Source organism: Pezoporus occidentalis, unplaced genomic scaffold, assembly GCF_034315485.1.
Source record: "Pezoporus occidentalis ecotype Australia unplaced genomic scaffold, CSIRO_AGI_Poc_V1 ctg551, whole genome shotgun sequence".
In the NCBI taxonomy this organism is placed as follows: domain Eukaryota; kingdom Metazoa; phylum Chordata; class Aves; order Psittaciformes; family Psittacidae; genus Pezoporus; species Pezoporus occidentalis.
This window is the reverse complement of record NW_026915890.1, coordinates 15,977-35,974: the sequence shown is the minus strand read 5'-3', so window position 1 is coordinate 35,974 and position 19,998 is coordinate 15,977. Positions and strand designations below refer to the sequence as shown.

Here is a 19,998-nt window from a genome sequence, read left to right as displayed (position 1 = left end):
GGGAGTGGGGTGGGAGCTATGGGGGGTGGGAGCTGTGGGGCTGGGAGCCACAGGGAATGGGGTGGGACCCATAGGGAGTGGGGTGGGAGCCATAGGGAGTGGGGTGGGAGCTGTGGGGGATGGGAGCTGTGGGGCTGGGACCCATAGGGGGTGGGAGCCATAGGGAATGGGGATGGATGGGGAATGGGACCCATAGAGAATGGGAGCTGTGGGGCAGGGACCCATAGCGGGTGGGAGCCATAGGGAATGGGGTGGGAGCTGTGGGGCTGGGACCCATAGCAGGTGGGAGCCATAGGGAATGGGAGCTGTGGGGCTGGGAGCCATAGGGAACAGGGTGGGACCCATAGGGAATGGGATCAGTGGGGCAGGGACCCATAGGGGGTGGGAGGCATGGGGCTGGGATCCACAGAGAATGGGGTGGGAGCTGTGGGGGGTGGGAGCTGTGGGGCTGGGACCCACAGAGAATGGGGATGGATGGGGAATGGAAGCTGTGGGGCTGGGATCCATGGGGTTAGGACCCATAGGGAATGGGGATGGATGGGGAATGGGACCCATAGGGAATGGGGTGGGAGCTGTGGGGCAGGGACCCATAGCAGGTGGGAGCCATAGGGAATGTGAGCTCTGGGGGGTGGGAACGGGGGGGATGGGAGCTGTGGGGCTGGGACCCATAGGGAATGGGGTGGGAGCCGTGGGGGGTGGGACCCATAGGGAATGGGAACCATAGGGGGTGGGACCCATAGGGAATGGGATCAGTGGGGCAGGGACCCATAGCGGGTGGGAGCCATAGGGAATGGGGTGGGAGCTGTGGGGGGTGGGAGCTGTGGGGCTGGGACCCATAGGGAGTGGGAGCTGTGGGGCAGGGACCCATAGGGGGTGGGAGCCGTGGGGCTGGGACCCATAGGGGGTGGGATCCATAGGGAATGGGATCCATGGGGCTGGGACCCATAGGGAATGGGACCCATAGGGAATGGGACCCATAGGGAATGGGACCCATAGGGGGTGGGAGCCATAGGGAACGGGAGCTGTGGGGCTGGGATCCATGGGGCTGGGACCCATAGGGGGTGGGAGCCATAGGGAATGGGAGCTGTGGGGCTGGGATCCATGGGGTTTGGACCCATAGGGAATGGGATCAGTGGGGATGGGGTGGATGGGGCAGGGTGCTATGGGGCAGGCTCTATCTATGGGGCATCCGCTATGGGGCAGGTCTCTATGGGTTGGGGCTGGATGGGTCCAGTCTCTATGGGGCAGGTCACTGGGGCAGGCTCTATGGGGCAGGTCTCTATGGGTCCGGGCTCTATGGGTCTGGTGCTATGGGGCAGGGTCTATGGGTCTGGTCTCCATGGGGCAGGGTTCTATGGGGCAGGTATCTATGGGTCCAGTCTCTATGGGGCTGGGTCTGTGGGTCCGGGCTCTATGGGTCCAGGCTCTATGGGGCAGGGCTCTATGGGGCAGGCTCTATGGGTCCGGTCTCTATGGGTCTGGGTGCTATGGGGCAGAATCTATGGGTCAGTGCTCTATGAGGCAGGATTCTATGGGTCCGGGCTCTATGGGGCAGGCTCTATGGGTCCGGGCTCTATGGGGCAGGCTCTATGGGGCTCTATGGGTCAGGTCTCTTTGGGGCAGGCTCTATGGGTCCGGCACTATGGGGCTGGTTCTATGGGTCCAGGCTCTATGGGTCTGGTCTCTATGGGGCAGGCGCTATGGGTCCAGGTGCTATGGGGCAGAATCTATGCGTCAGTGCTCTATGGGGCAGGCTCTATGGGTCTGGTCTCTATGGGTCCGGGTGCTATGGGGCAGAATGTATGGGTCTGGGCTCTATGGGTCTCTATGGGTCCCTATGGGGGTCTCTATGGGTCCCTATGTGTCTCTATGGGGGTCTCTATGGGTCCCTATGTGTCCCTATGGGTCTCTATGTGTCCCTATGGGTCAGTGTGCGTCTCTATGGGTCAGTGTGGGTCGCTGTGGGTCAGTGTGGGTCTCTATGGGTCTCTATGGCTCCCTATGGAGGTCTGTATGTGTCTCTATGGGTCTCTATGGGTCTCTATGGGTCCCTATGTGTCTCTATGGGTCCCTATGTGTCCCTATGTGTTCCTATGGGTCTCTATGTGTCCCTATGTGTCCCTATGGGTCCCTATGTGTCTCTATGGGTCCCTATGTGTTCCTATGGGTCTCTATGGGTCGCTATGTGTCCCTATGGGTCAGTGTGGGTCAGTGTGTGTCTCTATGGGTCAGTACCGTGAGGCCCAGCTCCGGGACGTGCAGCCGCACCCGCAGTTCCTTGGCCAGGACCTGCCCGGTCTCGTCCACGGCGCCGGCGGCCGTGAGGTGCAGCCCCTGCCCCGCCCCCACGTGCCCCGAGTACTCCCCATAGGGCACGGCCATGGAGATCAGCTCCTCTGGGGGGCGGCAGTGGGGCGGCCCCATTGAGCCCCATTGACTCCCATTGACACCCATTGACATCCATTGACTTCCATTGACACCCATTGAGCCCCATTGACACCCATTGACTTCCATTGACTTCCATTGAAACCCATTGAGCCCCATTGACACCCATTGACTTCCATTGAGCCCCATTGACTCCCATTCACCCCATTGACTCCCATTGAGCCCCATTGACACCCATTGAAACCCATTGACACCCATTGACACCCATTGACACCCATTGACTCCCATTGACACCCATTGAAACCCATTGACACCCATTGACTCCCATTCACACCCATTGACTCCCATTGACTTCCATTGAGCCCCATTGAAACCCATTGACACCCATTGAGCCCCATTGACTGCCATTGAGCCCCATTGACTTCCATTGACACCCATTGACACCCATTGACACCCATTGAGCCCCATTGACACCCATTGAAACCCATTGACTTCCATTGAAACCCATTGACACCCATTGAGCCCCATTGACACCCACTAACTTCCATTGAGCCCCACTGACTAGCACTGACACCCATTGAGCCCCATTGAAAACCATTGACACCCATTGAAACCCATTGACACCCATTGACACCCATTGACTTCCATTGACACCCATTGACACCCATTGAAAACCATTGAGCCCCATTGACACCCATTGAAACCCATTGACACCCATTGACACCCATTGACTTCCATTGAGCCCCATTGACACCCATTGACTTCCATTGACACCCATTGACTTCCATTGAGCCCCATTGACACCCATTGAGCCCCATTGACTTCCATTGACACCCATTGACTTCCATTGAGCCCCATTGACACCCATTGAGCCCCATTGAAACCCATTGACTCCCATTGACATCCATTGACACCCATTGAGCCCCATTGAAACCCATTGAGCCCCATTGACCCCATTGACACCCATTGAGCCCCATTGAAAACCATTGAGCCCCATTGACACCCATTGAGCCCCATTGACTCCCATTGACTCCCATTGACTTCCATTGAGCCCCATTGAAACCCATTGACACCCATTGAGCCCCATTGACACCCATTGAGCCCCATTGAGCCCCATTGACTTCCATTGACTCCCATTGAGCCCCATTGAGCCCCATTGACACCCATTGACTCCCATTGACACCCATTGAGCCCCATTGACACCCATTGACTCCCATTGAGCCCCATTGAGCCCCATTGACACCCATTGACAGCCATTGAGCCCCATTAACATCCATTGACACCCATTGACTTCCATTGACACCCATTGACACCCATTGACTCCCATTGACACCCATTGACACCCATTGACACCCATTAAAACCCATTGAGCCCCATTGACACCCATTGACTTCCATTGAGCCCCATTGACACCCATTGAGCCCCATTGAGCCCCATTGACACCCATTGACTCCCATTGACACCCATTGACCCCCATTGAGCCCCATTGACTCCCATTGACACCCATTGACTTCCATTGACACCCATTGACACCCATTGACACCCATTGACTTCCATTGACTCCCATTGACACCCATTGACTTCCATTGACACCCATTGAAACCCATTGAAACCCATTGAGCCCCATTGACTTCCATTGACACCCATTGACACCCATTGAAACCCATTGACACCCATTGACACCCATTGACTCCCATTGACACCCATTGAAACCCATTGAGCCCCATTGACTTCCATTGACACCCATTGACACCCATTGAAACCCATTGACACCCATTGACACCCATTGACTCCCATTGACACCCATTGAAACCCATTGAGCCCCATTGACTTCCATTGACACCCATTGACACCCATTGACTTCCATTGAGCCCCATTGAAAACCATTGACTTCCATTGAGCCCCATTGACACCCATTGAGCCCCATTGAAACCCATTGACTTCCATTGACACCCATTGACTCCCATTGACCCCCATTGAGCCCCATTGACTCCCATTGACACCCATTGAAGCCCCATTGACACCCATTGAGCCCCATTGACACCCATTGAAACCCATTGACACACATTGACACCCATTGACTCCCATTGACACCCATTGAGCCCCATTGACACCCATTGAGCCCCATTGACACCCATTGACTCCCATTGAGCCCCATTGACACCCATTGACTTCCATTGAGCCCCATTGCCCCCCATTGACTCCCATTGACCCCCATCGACCCTTATTGATCCCATTGACCCCATTGCCTCCCATCGTCCCCATTGACCCCCATTGACTCCCATTGCCCCCCATTGACTCCCATCACCTCCCATTGCCCCCATTGACCCCCATCGCCCCCCATCTCCCCCCCCATTGCCCCCCCCCCTTACCCTGCTGGGGGGGGATGACTGTCATTGACTCGACCCCAATGACTCCCATTGAGCCCCATTGACTTCCATTGCCCCCCATTGACCCCCACTGATCCCATTGACTCCCATTGGCCACCATTGACTCCCATTGACCCCATTGACTCCCATTGACCCCCATTGACTCCCATTGACCCCATTGACTCCCATTGAGTCCCATTGACTCCCATTGACCCCCATTGACTTCCATTGCCCCCGATTGACTCCCATTGACCCCCACTGATCCCATTGACTCCCATTGACCACCATTGACTCCCATTGACCCCCATTGACTCCCATTGACCCCCACTGATCCCATTGACTCCCATTGACCACCATTGACTCCCATTGACCCCCATTGCCTCCCATCGCCCCCATTGACCCCCATTGACTCCCATTGCCCCCCATTGACTCCCATCACCCCCCATTGCCCCCATTGACCCCCATCGCCCCCCATCTCCCCCCCATTGACCCCCCCCCTTACCCTGCTGGGGGGGGATGACACGCCGGTGCTGCTCGTTCCGGAAGGCGGCCGCCGTCACGCCGGTGTAGGTGACGCCGGCGAGCGACAGGCGGAGCCGTAGTGTCCGAGGCTCCGCCCCCTCGTTTCGGGCCCGCGCCCTCAGCTCCAGCGTGGCCCCGGCCACCGCCTCCTCGGCCGTGACCCACAGCGACACCTCCCCCCCGCTGCTGGCCCCACTGCCAGCCCCATCGGGACCGGCGCGGTGGGGCCGGGAGCCGTGCGCCGTGGCGGTGGAGACGGCGCGGCGTTCCTCGGCTGAGCCTGGGGGGGGAGAAGGAGGGGGAAAGGGGGTCGATGGGGGGGAATGGGAGTCATTGGGATCAATGGAAGTCAATGGGGTTATTGGGGTCAATGGGAGTCATTGAGGTCAATGGATGTCGGGGGTCAATGGGAGTCAATGGGGCAATGAGAGTCAATGGGAGTCAATAGGGGTCAATGGGGTCAGTGGGGGTCAATGGGTGTCATTGAGGTCAATGGGAGTCATTGGGGGCAATGGGAGTCAAACGGGATCAATGGAAGTCAATGGGGGTCAATGGGAGTCATTGCAGTCAACGGGGGTCATTGGGGTCAATGGATGTTAGTGGGGGTCAATGGGAGTCAATGGTGTAAAGGGGTCAATGGGAGTCATTTGGGTCAATGGAAGTCAATGGGAGGCAATGGGGGTCAACGGGGTCAGTTGGGGTCAATGGGGGTCAATGGGAGGCAATGGGGGTCAATGGGAGGCAGTGGTGTAAAGGGGTCAATGGGAGTCATTTGGGTCAATGGAAGTCAATGGGGGTCAATGGGATCAATTGCAGTCAATGGGGGCAGTGGGAGTCAATGGGTGTCAGTGGAAGTCAATGGGAGTCAATGGGGTCAATGGGAGTCAGTGGGTGTCAATGGGTGTCAATGAGGTCAATGGGAGTCAATGGGGGCAATGGGAGGCAACGGGGTCAATGGGAGTCAACAGGATTCAATGGGGGTCATGGGATCCAATGGGGAGCCAAGGGAGTCAATGGGGGTAAACAGGGGCCAATGGCAGTCAATGGGGGTCAATGGGAGTCATTGGGGTCAACGGGAGTCAATGGGAGTCAATGTGGGTCAGGAGGAGTAAATGGGGGTCAAAGGGAGTCAATGAGGTCAATAGTGGGGGTCAGTGGGCATCAATGGGGGTCAATGGGAGTCAATGGAAGTCAAAGGGGGTCAATGGAAGTCAATGGAAGTCAATGGGGCTCAATGGGAGTCAATGGGGTCAATGGATTTCGATGGGGGTCAATGGCAGTCAACGGAGGTAATGGGGGTCAACGGGAGCCAATGGGCATCAACGCTCGCTGCTTGAGCCAATCCCATTGGCCACCCCCTCTCCCCCTCTCCCCATTGGCCGCCGCCCCCTCTCCCCCTCTCCCCATTGGCTACCCTCGGGGTGCTTGTAGAGGTGGGTGATGTCGAGGCGGGCCCCCGAGCCCGGCCCCACGGTGCTGATGCGGCGCCCGATGGCGCCTTCCTCCACGTGCACCACGCTGAAGGTGCCGTTGGGCTGGCGCTGCCAGTACACCTTGTCGCTGTTCACCTAATTAAGTGGGCCCTAATTAGCGCTAATTAGCATTAATTAGCGTTAATTAGCTCTCATTAGCATTAACGCTGGCTAATTAGCGCGAAGGAATGAGCGTTAACAGGGGCCCCATAGACCTTGTTGCTATCGACCTAGGGTCGATAGAGATAATTGGTGTTAATGAGGCGTCAATAGCCTTAATTAGCGTTAATTAGCTCTCACCTAATTAATTGGGCGCTAATTAGCGCTAATTAGGGCTCATTAGCGTTAATTATCTCTCATTAGCATTAACGATGGGTAATTCGCGCTAAGGAATGAGCTTTAACAGGGTCCCCGTAGACCTTGTTGCTATCAACCTAGGGTCGATCGAGATAATTGGTGTTAATGAGGGGTCAATAGCCTTAATTAGCGTTAATTAGCTCTCACCTAATTAAGTGATCACTAATTAGCATCAATTACGGCTAAATATGGCTAATTAGCGTTAATTAGCTCTCGTTAGCATTAACGATGGGTAATTCGCGCTAAGGAATGAGCGTTAACAGGGTGCCCAAAGACCTGGTTGATATCAACCTAGGGTCGATAGAGATAATTAGTATTAATGAGCGGTTAGTAGCCTTAATTAGCTCGTACCTAATTAAGTGTGTGTTTATTAGCATCAATTATGGCTAATTAGCACTAATTAGCGTTAATTAGCTCTCGTTAGCGTTAACGATGGGTAATTCGCGCTAAGGAATGGGCGTTAACAGGGTCCCCGTAGACCTTGTTGCTATCGACCTAGGGTCGATAGAGATAATTGGTGTTAATGAGGGGTCAATAGCCTTAATTAGCGTTAATTAGTTCTCACCTAATTAAGTGGGCGCTAATTAGCATCAATTATGGGTAATTAGCGTAAATTAGCTCTCATTAGCGTTAACGATGGGTAATTAGTGTGAAGGAATGAGCGTTAACAGGGTCCCCGTAGACCTTGTTGCTATCGACCTAGGGTCGATAGAGATAATTAGTATTAATGAGGGGTCAATAGCCTTAATTAGCGTTAATTAGCTCGTACCTAATTAAGTGGGCGCTAATTAGCATAAATTATGGGTAATTAGCGTAAATTAGCTCTCATTAGCATTAACGATGGGTAATTAGCGCGAAGGAATGCGCGTTAACAGGGTCCCCGTAGACCTTGTTGCTATCGACCTAGGGTCGATAGAGATAATTGGTGTTAATGAGGGGTCAATAGCCTTAATTAGCATTAATTAGCGTTAATTAGCTCTCACCTAATTAAGTGGGCGCTAATTAGCATAAATTATGGGTAATTAGCATAAATTAGCTCTCATTAGCATTAACGATGGGTAATTCGCGCGAAGGAATGGGCGTTAACAGGGTCCCCATAGACCTTGTTGCTATCGACCTAGGGTCGATAGAGATAATTGGTGTTAGTGAGGGGTCAATCGCCTTAATTAGCATGAAATAGCGTTAATTAGCTCTCATCTAATTAAGTGGGCGTTTATTAGCATCAATTATGGGTAATTAGCGTTAATTAGCTCTCATTAGCATTAATTACCCCCATTAGTCTCAATCACCCTTCATTAGCATTAATTACCCCTCATTAGCATCAATTAATAACCCATTATAACCCCTTTATAACCCATTATAACCATCGTACCCCCTCATTAGCATTAATTACCCCTCATTAGCATTAATTACCTCCTCATTAGCATAAAGTAACACTAATTACCTCCTCATTAGCATCAATTAATAACCCATTACACCCCTCATTAGCATTAATTCCCCCTCATTAGCATTGATTACCCTCATTTGCATTAATTAGCGCTAATTACCCCTCATTAGCATCAGTTACCCCTCATTAGCACTGATTATTCCTCATTATCATCAATTAATAACCCATTACAACCCTATTTTAACCCATTATAACCATTATAGCCCCTCATTAGAATTAATTTCCCCTCATTAGCATTAATTACCCCCATTAGCCTCAATCACCCTCATTAGCATTAATTACCCCTCATTAGCATCAATTAATAACCCATTATAACCCTTTTATAACCCATTAGAACCATTATACCCCCTCATTAGCATTAATTCCACCTCAGTAGCATTAATTACCCTTCATTAGCATTAATTACCGCTAGTTCCCCCCTCATTAGCACTGATTATTCCTCATTAGCATCAATTAATAACCCATTACAACCCTATTATAACCCATTATAACCATCATCCCCCCTCATTAGCATTAATTCCCCCCTCAACAGCATTAATTACCTCTTCATTTGCATAAAGTAGCGCTAATTACATCCTCATTAGCATCAATAACATTATAACCATTATACCCACTCATTAGCATTAATTCCCCCTCATTAGCATTAATTACCCTCTCATTAGCATTAATTACCTCCTCATTAGCATCAATTAATAACCCATTATAACCATTATACCCCTCATTAGCGTTAATCCCCCTCATTAGCATTGATTACCCCTCATTAGCATTAATTAGCGCTAATTACCCCCTCATTAGCATCAGTTACCCCTCATTAGCACTGATTATTCCTCATTATCATCAATTAATAACCCATTATATCCCTATTTTAACCCATTATAACCATTATAGCCCCTCATTAGCATTAATTACCCCTCATTAGCATTAATTACCCCCATTAGCCTCAATCACCCTTCATTAGCATTAATTACCCCTCATTAGCATCAATTAATAACCCATTATAACCCTTTAGAACCCCTTTATAACCCATTATAACCCCATTATAACCATCATACCCCCTCATTAGCATTAATTCCCCCCTCATTAGCATTAATACCCCCCTCATTAGCATTAATAACCCCCTCATTAGCATAAATTAGCCATACCTCAGCGAACACGAAGGGGGTGTCGTACTTGAGGAAGACCTCCCCGTTCTTCACCGCCTCCACGGAGCAGGGCCCGCAGCAGAACAGCCCTAAAGGCACCAGTATAAACCAGTATAAACCAGTATAAACCAGTATGGACCAGTATAAACCAGTATGGACCAGTATGGACCAGTATGAACCAGTAGAACCCAGTATACCCCAATAGAACCCATGCTAACCAGAATAAACCAGTATGGACCAGTATAGACCAGTATAAACCAGTATGGACCAGTATGGACCAGTATGGACTGGTAGAACCCAATATACCCCAATAGAACCCATTCTAACCAGAATAAACCAGTATAGACCAGTATGGACCAGTATAGATATAGACCAGTATAAACCAGTATAAACCAGTATGGACCATTATACCCCATTAAACCCCATTATACTCCCATTATACCCCATTATACCCCCCTATAACCCATTATAACCAGTATAACCAGTATAAACCAGTATAAACCAGTATGGACCAGTATAACCCATTAAACCCCATTATACTCCCATTATACCCCATTATACCCCCCTATAACCCAGTATAACCAGTATAAACCAGTATGGACCATTATACCCCATTAAACCCCATTATACTCCCATTATACCCCATTATACCCCCCTATAACCCATTATAACCAGTATGGACCAGTATAAACCAGTATTAAACCCCATTATACTCCCATTATACCCCATTATACCCCCCTATAACCCATTATAACCAGTATAACCAGTATAAACCAGTATAAACCAGTATGGACCAGTATAACCCAGTATAAACCAGTAAACCAGTATGGACCAGTATGGACCGGTATAACCCAATATACCTCAATGGAACCCATTCTAACCAGAATAAACCAGTATAGACCAGTAGGGACCAGTATAAACCAGTATGGACCAGTATAACCCATTAAACCCCATTATACCCCATTATACCCCATTAAACCCCATTATACCCCCCTATAACCCATTATAACCAGTATAACCAGTATAAACCAGTATAAACCAGTATAAACCAGTATAAACCAGTATAAACCAGTATATACCACTGCTGGTCTCCTGGGGGGTTGCATCCACCACTTGCCACCCATCGTGGCCCGCAGGGAGGTCGGGCCTCTTCATCCAGCAGTCGTTCCACACGTGGAAGTTCCTGCAGGACCAGTATGGACCAGTATAAACCAGTATAAACCAGTATAAACCAGTATGGACCAGTATGGACCAGTATGGACCAGTATCAACCGGTACGGACCGGTATGATCAGCGTAAACCACGCCAAAGCAGTCTAAACCACCCCAAAACCCCAAACCAGTATAAACCAGTATAACCCAGTACCACCCCAAATCACTGCCCATTCACTCCATGGCCTTCCTAACCCCCATAAACCCCATAAATCCCCCCCAAAACACCCCCAAAACCCCAAACCAGTATAAACCAGTATAAACCAGTATAAACCAGTATAAACCAGTACCACCCCAAATCACTGCCCATTCACTCCATGGCCTTCCTAACCCCCATAAACCCCATAAATCCCCCCAAAAACACCCCAAAACCCCAAACCAGTATAAACCAGTATAAACCAGTATAAACCAGTATAACCCAGTACCACCCCAAATCACTTCTCATTCACTCCATGGCCTTCCTAACCCCCATAAACCCCATAAATCCCCCCAAAAACACCCCAAAACCTCAAACCAGTATAAACCAGTATAAACCAGTATAACCCAGTACCACCCCAAATCACTGCTCATTCACTCCATGGCCTTCCTAACCCCCATAAACCCCATAAATCCCCCCAAAAACACCCCAAAACCCCAAACCAGTATAAACCAGTATAAACCAGTATAACCCAGTACCACCCCAAATCACTGCCCATTCACTCCATGGCCTTCCTAACCCCCATAAACCCCATAAATCCCCCCAAACCCCCCCCAAAACCCCCCCAAACCCCCCAAACCAGTCCAAACCAGTATAAACCAGTATAAACCAGTATAAACCAGTACCAAACGGAGTCGGTGTTGAGGCGCTCCATGGGCTTCATGCTCTCGTCCAGGTAGATGTCGGTGGTGAGGGAGACGTCGGTGTCGTGTGCCGAGTTGTAGTTGGTCACCGTCCGCGTGGGCAGCCCCAGGCACCGCAGCACTGCCGGGACCAGTATAAACCAGTATAAACCAGTATAAACCAGTATAGACCAGTATAAACCAGTATAAACCAGTATAAACCAGTATAACCCATTAAAACCCATTGTAACGCGTCACAACCCCGTATAACCCGTTCCAACCCAATATAGCCCAATACACCCCTATAGACCAGTATAACCAGTATAAACCAGTATAAACCAGTATAAACCAGTATAACCCATTAAAACCCATTGTCACGCATCACAACCCCGTATAACCCGTTCCAACCCAATATAGCCCAATACACCCCCATAGACCAGTATAACCAGTATAAACCAGTATAAACCAGTATAGACCAGTATAAACCAGTATAACCAGTATAAACCAGTATAAACCAGTATAGACCAGTATAGACCAGTATAAACCAGTATAACCCAATAAAACCCATTACAACCCATTGTAACGCATCACAACCCCGTATAACCCGTTCCAACCCAATATAGCCCAATACACCCCCATAGACCAGTATAAACCAGTATAAACCAGTATAACCCAGTATAAACCAGTATAAACCAGTATAACCCATTATAACCCTGTATAACCCATTCCAACCCAATATAGCCCAATACAGCCCCTATAAACCAGTATAAACCAGTACAAACCAGTCCATCCCAGACCCCAAACCAACCCAAACCAGTCCATCCCAGTCCAAACCAGTTCAAACCAGTATAAACCAGTCCAAACCAGTCCCTACCAGTCCATCCCAGTCCATCCCAGACCCCAAACCAACCCAAACCAGTCCATCCCAGTCCATCCCAGTCCATCCCAGTCCAAACCAGTCCAAACCAGTCCATCCCAGTCCATCCTAGTCCAAACCAGTCTAAACCAGTCCATTCCAGTATAAACCAGTCCAAACCAGTATAAACCAGTCCCCACCAGTCCATCCCAGTTCATCCCAGTCCCGAAACCAACCCAAACTAACCCAAACCAGTCCAAACCAGTCCCTCCCAGTACAAACCAGTATAAACCAGTATAAACCAGTACAAACCAGTCCCGAAACCAACCCAAACCAGTCCCGAAACCAACCCAAACCAGTCCAAACCAGTCCAAACCAGTCCAAACCAACCCAAACCAGTCCAAACCAACCCAAACCAGTCCAAACCAGTCCAAACCAGTCCAAACCAGTACAAACCAGTATAAACCAGTATAAACCAGTCCAAACCAACCCAAACCAGTCCCGAAACCAACCCAAACCAGTTCCTCCCAGTCCAAACCAACCCAAACCAACCCAAACCAACCCAAACCAGTCCAAACCAGTCCAAACCAGTATAAACCAGTATAAACCAGTCCAAACCAGTATAAACCAGTTCAAACCAGTCCCGAAACCAACCCAAACCAGTCCCGAAACCAACCCAAACCAGTTCCTCCCAACCCAAACCAACCCAAACCAACCCAAACCAACCCAAACCAGTCCAAACCAGTCCAAACCAGTCCAAACCAGTCCAAACCAGTCCAAACCAGTCCAAACCAGTATAAACCAGTATAAACCAGTACAAACCAGTCCCGAAACCAACCCAAACCAGTCCCGAAACCAACCCAAACCAGTTCCTCCCAGTCCAAACCAACCCAAACCAACCCAAACCAACCCAAACCAACCCAAACCAGTCCAAACCAGTATAAACCAGTATAAACCAGTATAAACCAGTATAAACCAGTACAAACCAGTCCATCCCACTCCCGAAACCAACCCAAACCAGTCCCGAAACCAACCCAAACCAGTTCCTCCCAGTCCAAACCAACCCAAACCAACCCAAACCAACCCAAACCAGCCCAAACCAACCCAAACCAACCCAAACCAACCCAAACCAGTCCAAACCAGTATAAACCAGTACAAACCAGTACAAACCAGTCCATCCCACTCCCGAAACCAACCCAAACCAGTCCCGAAACCAACCCAAACCAGTCCCGAAACCAACCCAAACCAGTTCCTCCCAGTCCAAACCAACCCAAACCAACCCAAACCAACCCAAACCAGTTCCTCCCAGTCCAAACCAACCCAAACCAACCCAAACCAACCCAAACCAGTCCAAACCAGTCCAAACCAGTTCAAACCAGTATAAACCAGTACAAACCAGTCCAAACCAGTCCAAACCAGTATAAACCAGTCCAAACCAGTCCCGAAACCAACCCAAACCAGTCCCAAAACCAACCCAAACCAGTTCCTCCCAACCCAAACCAACCCAAACCAACCCAAACCAACCCAAACCAACCCAAACCAACCCAAACCAGTCCAAACCAGTCCAAACCAGTATAAACCAGTATAAACCAGTATAAACCAGTATAAACCAGTATAAACCAGTCCAAACCAGTACCAACAAACCAGTGGTGACCCCAACCCAAACCACCAAACCAGCAAACTGCCCCAGTATGAACCAGTATAAACCAGTCCAAACCAGTCCAAACCAGTTCAAACCAGTCCAAACCAGTCCAAACCAGTCCAAACCAGTCCAAACCAGTTCAAACCAGTATAAACCAGTATAAACCAGTACAAACCAGCCCAAACCAGTCCGGAAACCAACCCAAACCAGTCCCGAAACCAAACCAAACCAGTCCCCAAACCAACCCAAACCAGTTCCTCCCAGTCCAAACCAACCCAAACCAACCCAAACCAGTCCAAACCAGTCCAAACCAGTATAAACCAGTACAAACCAGTCCTGAAACCAACCCAAACCAGTCCCGAAACCAACCCAAACCAGTCCCGAAACCAACCCAAACCAACCCAAACCAACCCAAACCAGTCCAAACCAGTCCAAACCAGTCCAAACCAGTATAAACCAGTCCAAACCAGTATAAACCAGTCCCGAAACCAACCCAAACCAGTCCCGAAACCAACCCAAACCAGTTCCTCCCAGTCCAAACCAACCCAAACCAACCCAAACCAGTCCAAACCAACCCAAACCAGTCCAAACCAGTCCAAACCAACCCAAACCAGTATAAACCAGTATAAACCAGTATAAACCAGTCCCGAAACCAACCCAAACCAGTCCCGAAACCAACCCAAACCAGTCCCGAAACCAACCCAAACCAGTTCCTCCCAGTCCAAACCAACCCAAACCAACCCAAACCAACCCAAACCAACCCAAACCAACCCAAACCAGTCCAAACCAGTCCAAACCAGTTCAAACCAGTATAAACCAGTCCAAACCAGCCCAAACCAGTCCCGAAACCAACCCAAACCAGTCCCGAAACCAACCCAAACCAGTTCCTCCCAGTCCAAACCAACCCAAACCAACCCAAACCAACCCAAACCAGTCCAAACCAACCCAAACCAGTCCAAACCAGTATAAACCAGTATAAACCAGTATAAACCAGTATAAACCAGTCCAAACCAGTCCCGAAACCAACCCAAACCAGTCCCGAAACCAACCCAAACCAGTTCCTCCCAGTCCAAACCAACCCAAACCAACCCAAACCAACCCAAACCAACCCAAACCAGTCCAAACCAGTCCAAACCAGTCCAAACCAGTCCAAACCAGTATAAACCAGTACAAACCAGTATGGACCAGTACTCACCGGTGGTGACGACCCCCGCGAACACCCAGCACTGCCCGTAGCGCACGGGCGCCCCGGTGCTCAGGAAGCCCCGCAGGATGTGCACCGAGCCCGCCCAGGCCGACGGGTTGGTGCCCTGCTCGTAGCGCCCCGTCCAGTTCCCCACCAGCACCCCGTTGTCGTCCAGGGAGTTCACCTATGGGTGCCGCTATGGGTGCTATAGGGTGCTATGGGGTGCTATGGGTGCTATAGAGTGCCATAGAGTGCCATAGAGGGCTATGGGGAGTAATGGATGCTATAGGGTGGGAAGGAGTGCTATGGGTGCTCGAGGATGGGAATGGGTGCTAATGGGTGCTATAGGGTGCTATAGGATGCTAGTGGGTGCTATGGGTGCCGCTATGGGTGCTATGGGTGCTATAGGGTGCTATGGGGTGCTATAGAATGCTATGGGTGCTATAGGATGCTATGGGTAGTAATGGATGCTATAGGATGGTAACGAGTGCTATAGGGTGCTATGGGTGCTATGGGGTGATAATGGGTGCTATAGGGTGGGTGCTATAGGGTGCTATGGGTGCTATAGGGTGCTATGGGTGCTATTGGGTGCTATGAGTGCTATAGAGTGCTATGGGGAGTAATGGATGCTATAGGGTGGGAAGGAGTGCTGTAGAATGCTAAGGGTGCTATAGGGTGCTATGGGGTGGGAATGGGTGCTATAGGGTGCTATGGGTGCTATAGGGTGCTATGGGGTGGGAATGGGTGCTATAGAGTGCTATGGGTGCTATAGACTGCTATGGGTGCTATAGAGTGCTATGGGTGCTATAGGATGCTATGGGGTGGGAATGGGGCTATGGGTGCTATAGGGACCAATGGGTGCTATAGGGTGCTGTAGGGTGCTAATGGGTGACAATGGGTGCTAATGGGGCCAATGGGGGATAATGGGGAACAATGGGTGCCCGACCCCATGGAGACCCCACCCCGCCCCATAGGAGCCCACCCATCCCCATAGGAACCCATGCAGCCCCATAGGAACCCACCCCGCCCCATAGGCCCGCCCCATAGGACCCCATCCAGCCCCATAGGACCCCAACCAGCCCCATAGGACCCATTGCAGCCCCATAGGACCCATTGCAGCCCCATAGGACCCATTGCAGCCCCATAGGAACCCATCACTAAGACCCCATTCTGCCCCATAGGACCCATTGCAGCCCCATAGGAGCCCACCCTGCCCCATAGGAACCCATCCCGCCCCATAGGAGCCCACCCTGCCCCATAGGAACCCATCCAGCCCCATAGGGACCCATCCTGCCCCATAGGACCCCATCCAGCCCCATAGGACCCCATCATTAAGACCCCACCCTGCCCCATAGGACCCCATCCCGCCCCATAGGAACCCATCCCGCCCCATAGGAGCCCATCCCGCCCCATAGGAACCCATCCAGCCCCATAGGACCCCATCCAGCCCCATAGGAACCCATCCCGCCCCATAGGATCCCATCCAGCCCCATAGGACCCCATCCAGCCCCATAGGACCCCACCCCGCCCCATAGGCCCGCCCCATAGGGACCCATCCCGCCCCATAGGACCCCATCCTGCCCCATAGGACCCCATCCAGCCCCATAGGATCCCATCATTAAGACCCCATTCCGCCCCATAGGACCCCATTCCGCCCCATAGGAACCCATGCAGCCCCATAGGAGCCCACCCTGCCCCATAGGCCCGCCCCATAGGGACCCATCCCGCCCCATAGGACCCCATCCAGCCCCATAGGACCCCATCCCGCCCCATAGGAACCCACCCCGCCCCATAGGAACCCATCCCGCCCCATAGGACCCCACCCCGCCCCATAGGCCCGCCCCATAGGGACCCATCCTGCCCCATAGGACCCCACCCCGCCCCATAGGAACCCATCCAGCCCCATAGGATCCCATCATTAAGGCCCCATCCTGCCCCATAGGACCCATTGCAGCCCCATAGGAACCCATCCAGCCCCATAGGATCCCATCATTAAGACCCCATCCCGCCCCATAGGACCCCATCCAGCCCCATAGGAACCCATGCTGACCCATAGGACCCATTGCAGCCCCATAGGAACCCATCATTAAGACCCCACCCCGCCCCATAGGAGACCACCCTGCCCCATAGGGACCCACCCAGCCCCATAGGCCCGCCCCATAGGACCCCATCCCGCCCCATAGGAGCCCATCCTGCCCCATAGACCCGCCCCATAGGACCCCATCCCGCCCCATAGGACCCGATCCAGCCGATTAGGTAGCCACCCAGCGCCATAGGCCCTCCCCATAGGAACCCACCCAGCCCCATAGGACCCCACCCCGCCCCATAGGCCCGCCCCATAGGGACCCATCCTGCCCCATAGGAACCCATCCAGCCCCATAGGAACCCACCCAGCCCCATAGGAACCCATCATTAAGACCCCACCCTGCCCCATAGGAGCCCACCCAGCCCCATAGACCCGCCCCATAGGAGCCCATCCTGCCCCATAGACCCGCCCCATAGGGACCCACCCTGCCCCATAGACCCGCCCCATAGGGACCCACCCCGCCCCATAGACCCGCCCCATAGGGACCCATCCAGCCCCATAGGACCCATTGCAGCCCCATAGACCCGCCCCATAGGGACCCACCCAGCCCCATAGGACCCCATCCAGCCCCATAGGGACCCACCCTGCCCCATAGGACCCCACCCTGCCCCATAGTCCCGCCCCATAGGAGCCCTGCCTGCCCCATAGGCCCGCCCCACAGGGGCCCACCCTGCCCCATAGGACCCCATCCAGCCCCATAGGGACCCACCCCGCCCCATAGACCCGCCCCATAGGGACCCACCATGGCCGACACCACCCTGGCCACCATGACCGGGTCCCCCCGGGCGCTATGGGGCATCCCTCGGCGGTCCAGGATGAAGAGGCAGGCTTCCAGCACGCCCTGCTCGAACTGGGGCAGAGACAGCAATGGGGCAGACCCACGGCAATGGGGCAGAGACAGCAATGGGGCGGACCCATAGAAATGGGGCAGAGACAGCAATGGGGCGGACCCATAGCAATGGGGCAGAGACAGCAATGGGGCAGACCCATAGCAATGGGGCAGAGACAGCAATGGGGCAGAGACAGCAATGGGGCGGACCCACGGCAATGGGGCAGAGACAGCAATGGGGCAGAGACAGCAATGGGGCAGAGATAGCAATGGGGCAGAGACAGCAATGGGGCAGAGATAGCAATGGGGCAGAGACAGCAATGGGGCAGAGACAGCAATGGGGCGGACCCACAGCAATGGGGCAGAGACAGCAATGGGGCGGACCCATAGCAATGGGGCAGAGACAGCAATGGGGCGGACCCATAGCAATGGGGCAGAGACAGCAATGGGGCGGACCCATAGCAATGGGGCAGACCCATAGCAATGGGGCAGAGACAGCAATGGGGCGGACCCATAGCAATGGGGCGGACCCATAGCAATGGGGCGGACCCATAGCAATGGGGCAGAGACAGCAATGGGGCGGACCCATAGCAATGGGGCGGACCCACATCAATGGGGCAGACCCATAGCAATGGGGTCGGACCCACAGCAATGGGGCAGACCCACATCAATGGGGCAGACCCATAGCAATGGGGTCGGACCCACAGCAATGGGGCAGACCCACAGCAATGGGGCAGACCCACATCAATGGGGCGGACCCATAGCAATGGGGCAGAGACAGCAATGGGGCGGACCCATAGCAATGGGGCGGACCCATAGCAATGGGGCAGAGACAGCAATGGGGCAGACCCATAGCAATGGGGCAGAGACAGCAATGGGGCAGACCCATAGCAATGGGGCAGAGACAGCAATGGGGCGGACCCACGGCAATGGGGCAGAGACAGCAATGGGGCAGAGACAGCAATGGGGCGGACCCATGGCAATGGGGCAGAGACAGCAATGGGGTGGACCCACAGCAATGGGGCAGACCCATAGCAATGGGGCAGAGACAGCAATGGGGCAGAGACAGCAATGGGGCGGACCCACGGCAATGGGGCAGAGACAGCAATGGGGCAGAGACAGCAATGGGGCGGACCCATGGCAATGGGGCAGAGACAGCAATGGGGCAGAGACAGCAATGGGGCGGACCCATAGCAATGGGGCAGAGACACAGCAATGGGGCAGACCCATAGAAATGGGGCGGACCCATGGCAATGGGGCAGAGACAGCAATGGGGCAGACCCACAGCAATGGGGCAGAGACAGCAATGGGGCGGAGACAGCAATGGGGCGGACCCATGGCAATGGGGCAGAGACACAGCAATGGGGCAGACCCATAGCAATGGGGCAGAGACAGCAATGGGGCGGACCCACAGCAATGGGGCAGAGACAGCAATGGGGCGGACCCACGACAATGGGGCAGAGACACAGCAATGGGGTCGGACCCACATCAATGGGGCTGACTGACATCAGTGGGGCAGACCCACAGCAATGGGGTCAGACACATATCAATGGGGCAGACCCACATCAATGGGGCAGACCCATAGCAATGGGATCAGACCCACAGCAATGGGGTCTGACCCATAGCAATGAGACAGCCCCATAACTATGTGGTTGAACCCACATCAATGGGGCAG

At 52.7% G+C, this 19,998-nt stretch overlaps 1 protein-coding gene across 1 annotated transcript in view; it reads right to left on the bottom strand.

The window, feature by feature from the left end:
* Positions 1-4,753: 4,753 nt before the first annotated feature.
* The window catches only part of TGM1 (transglutaminase 1), a gene marked incomplete at its 5' end in the record, with an annotated part of 30,744 nt that continues 15,499 nt past the window's right edge, over positions 4,754-19,998 (bottom strand). The window contains 8 exons of the mRNA XM_062638218.1: positions 4,754-4,758; positions 5,257-5,556; positions 6,691-6,844; positions 9,695-9,783; positions 10,774-10,877; positions 11,728-11,866; positions 15,418-15,592; positions 18,237-18,344. Coding sequence (XP_062494202.1) covers positions 4,754-4,758; positions 5,257-5,556; positions 6,691-6,844; positions 9,695-9,783; positions 10,774-10,877; positions 11,728-11,866; positions 15,418-15,592; positions 18,237-18,344 — 1,074 coding nt within the window. The remainder of the gene's footprint in view (positions 4,759-5,256; positions 5,557-6,690; positions 6,845-9,694; positions 9,784-10,773; positions 10,878-11,727; positions 11,867-15,417; positions 15,593-18,236; positions 18,345-19,998) is intronic.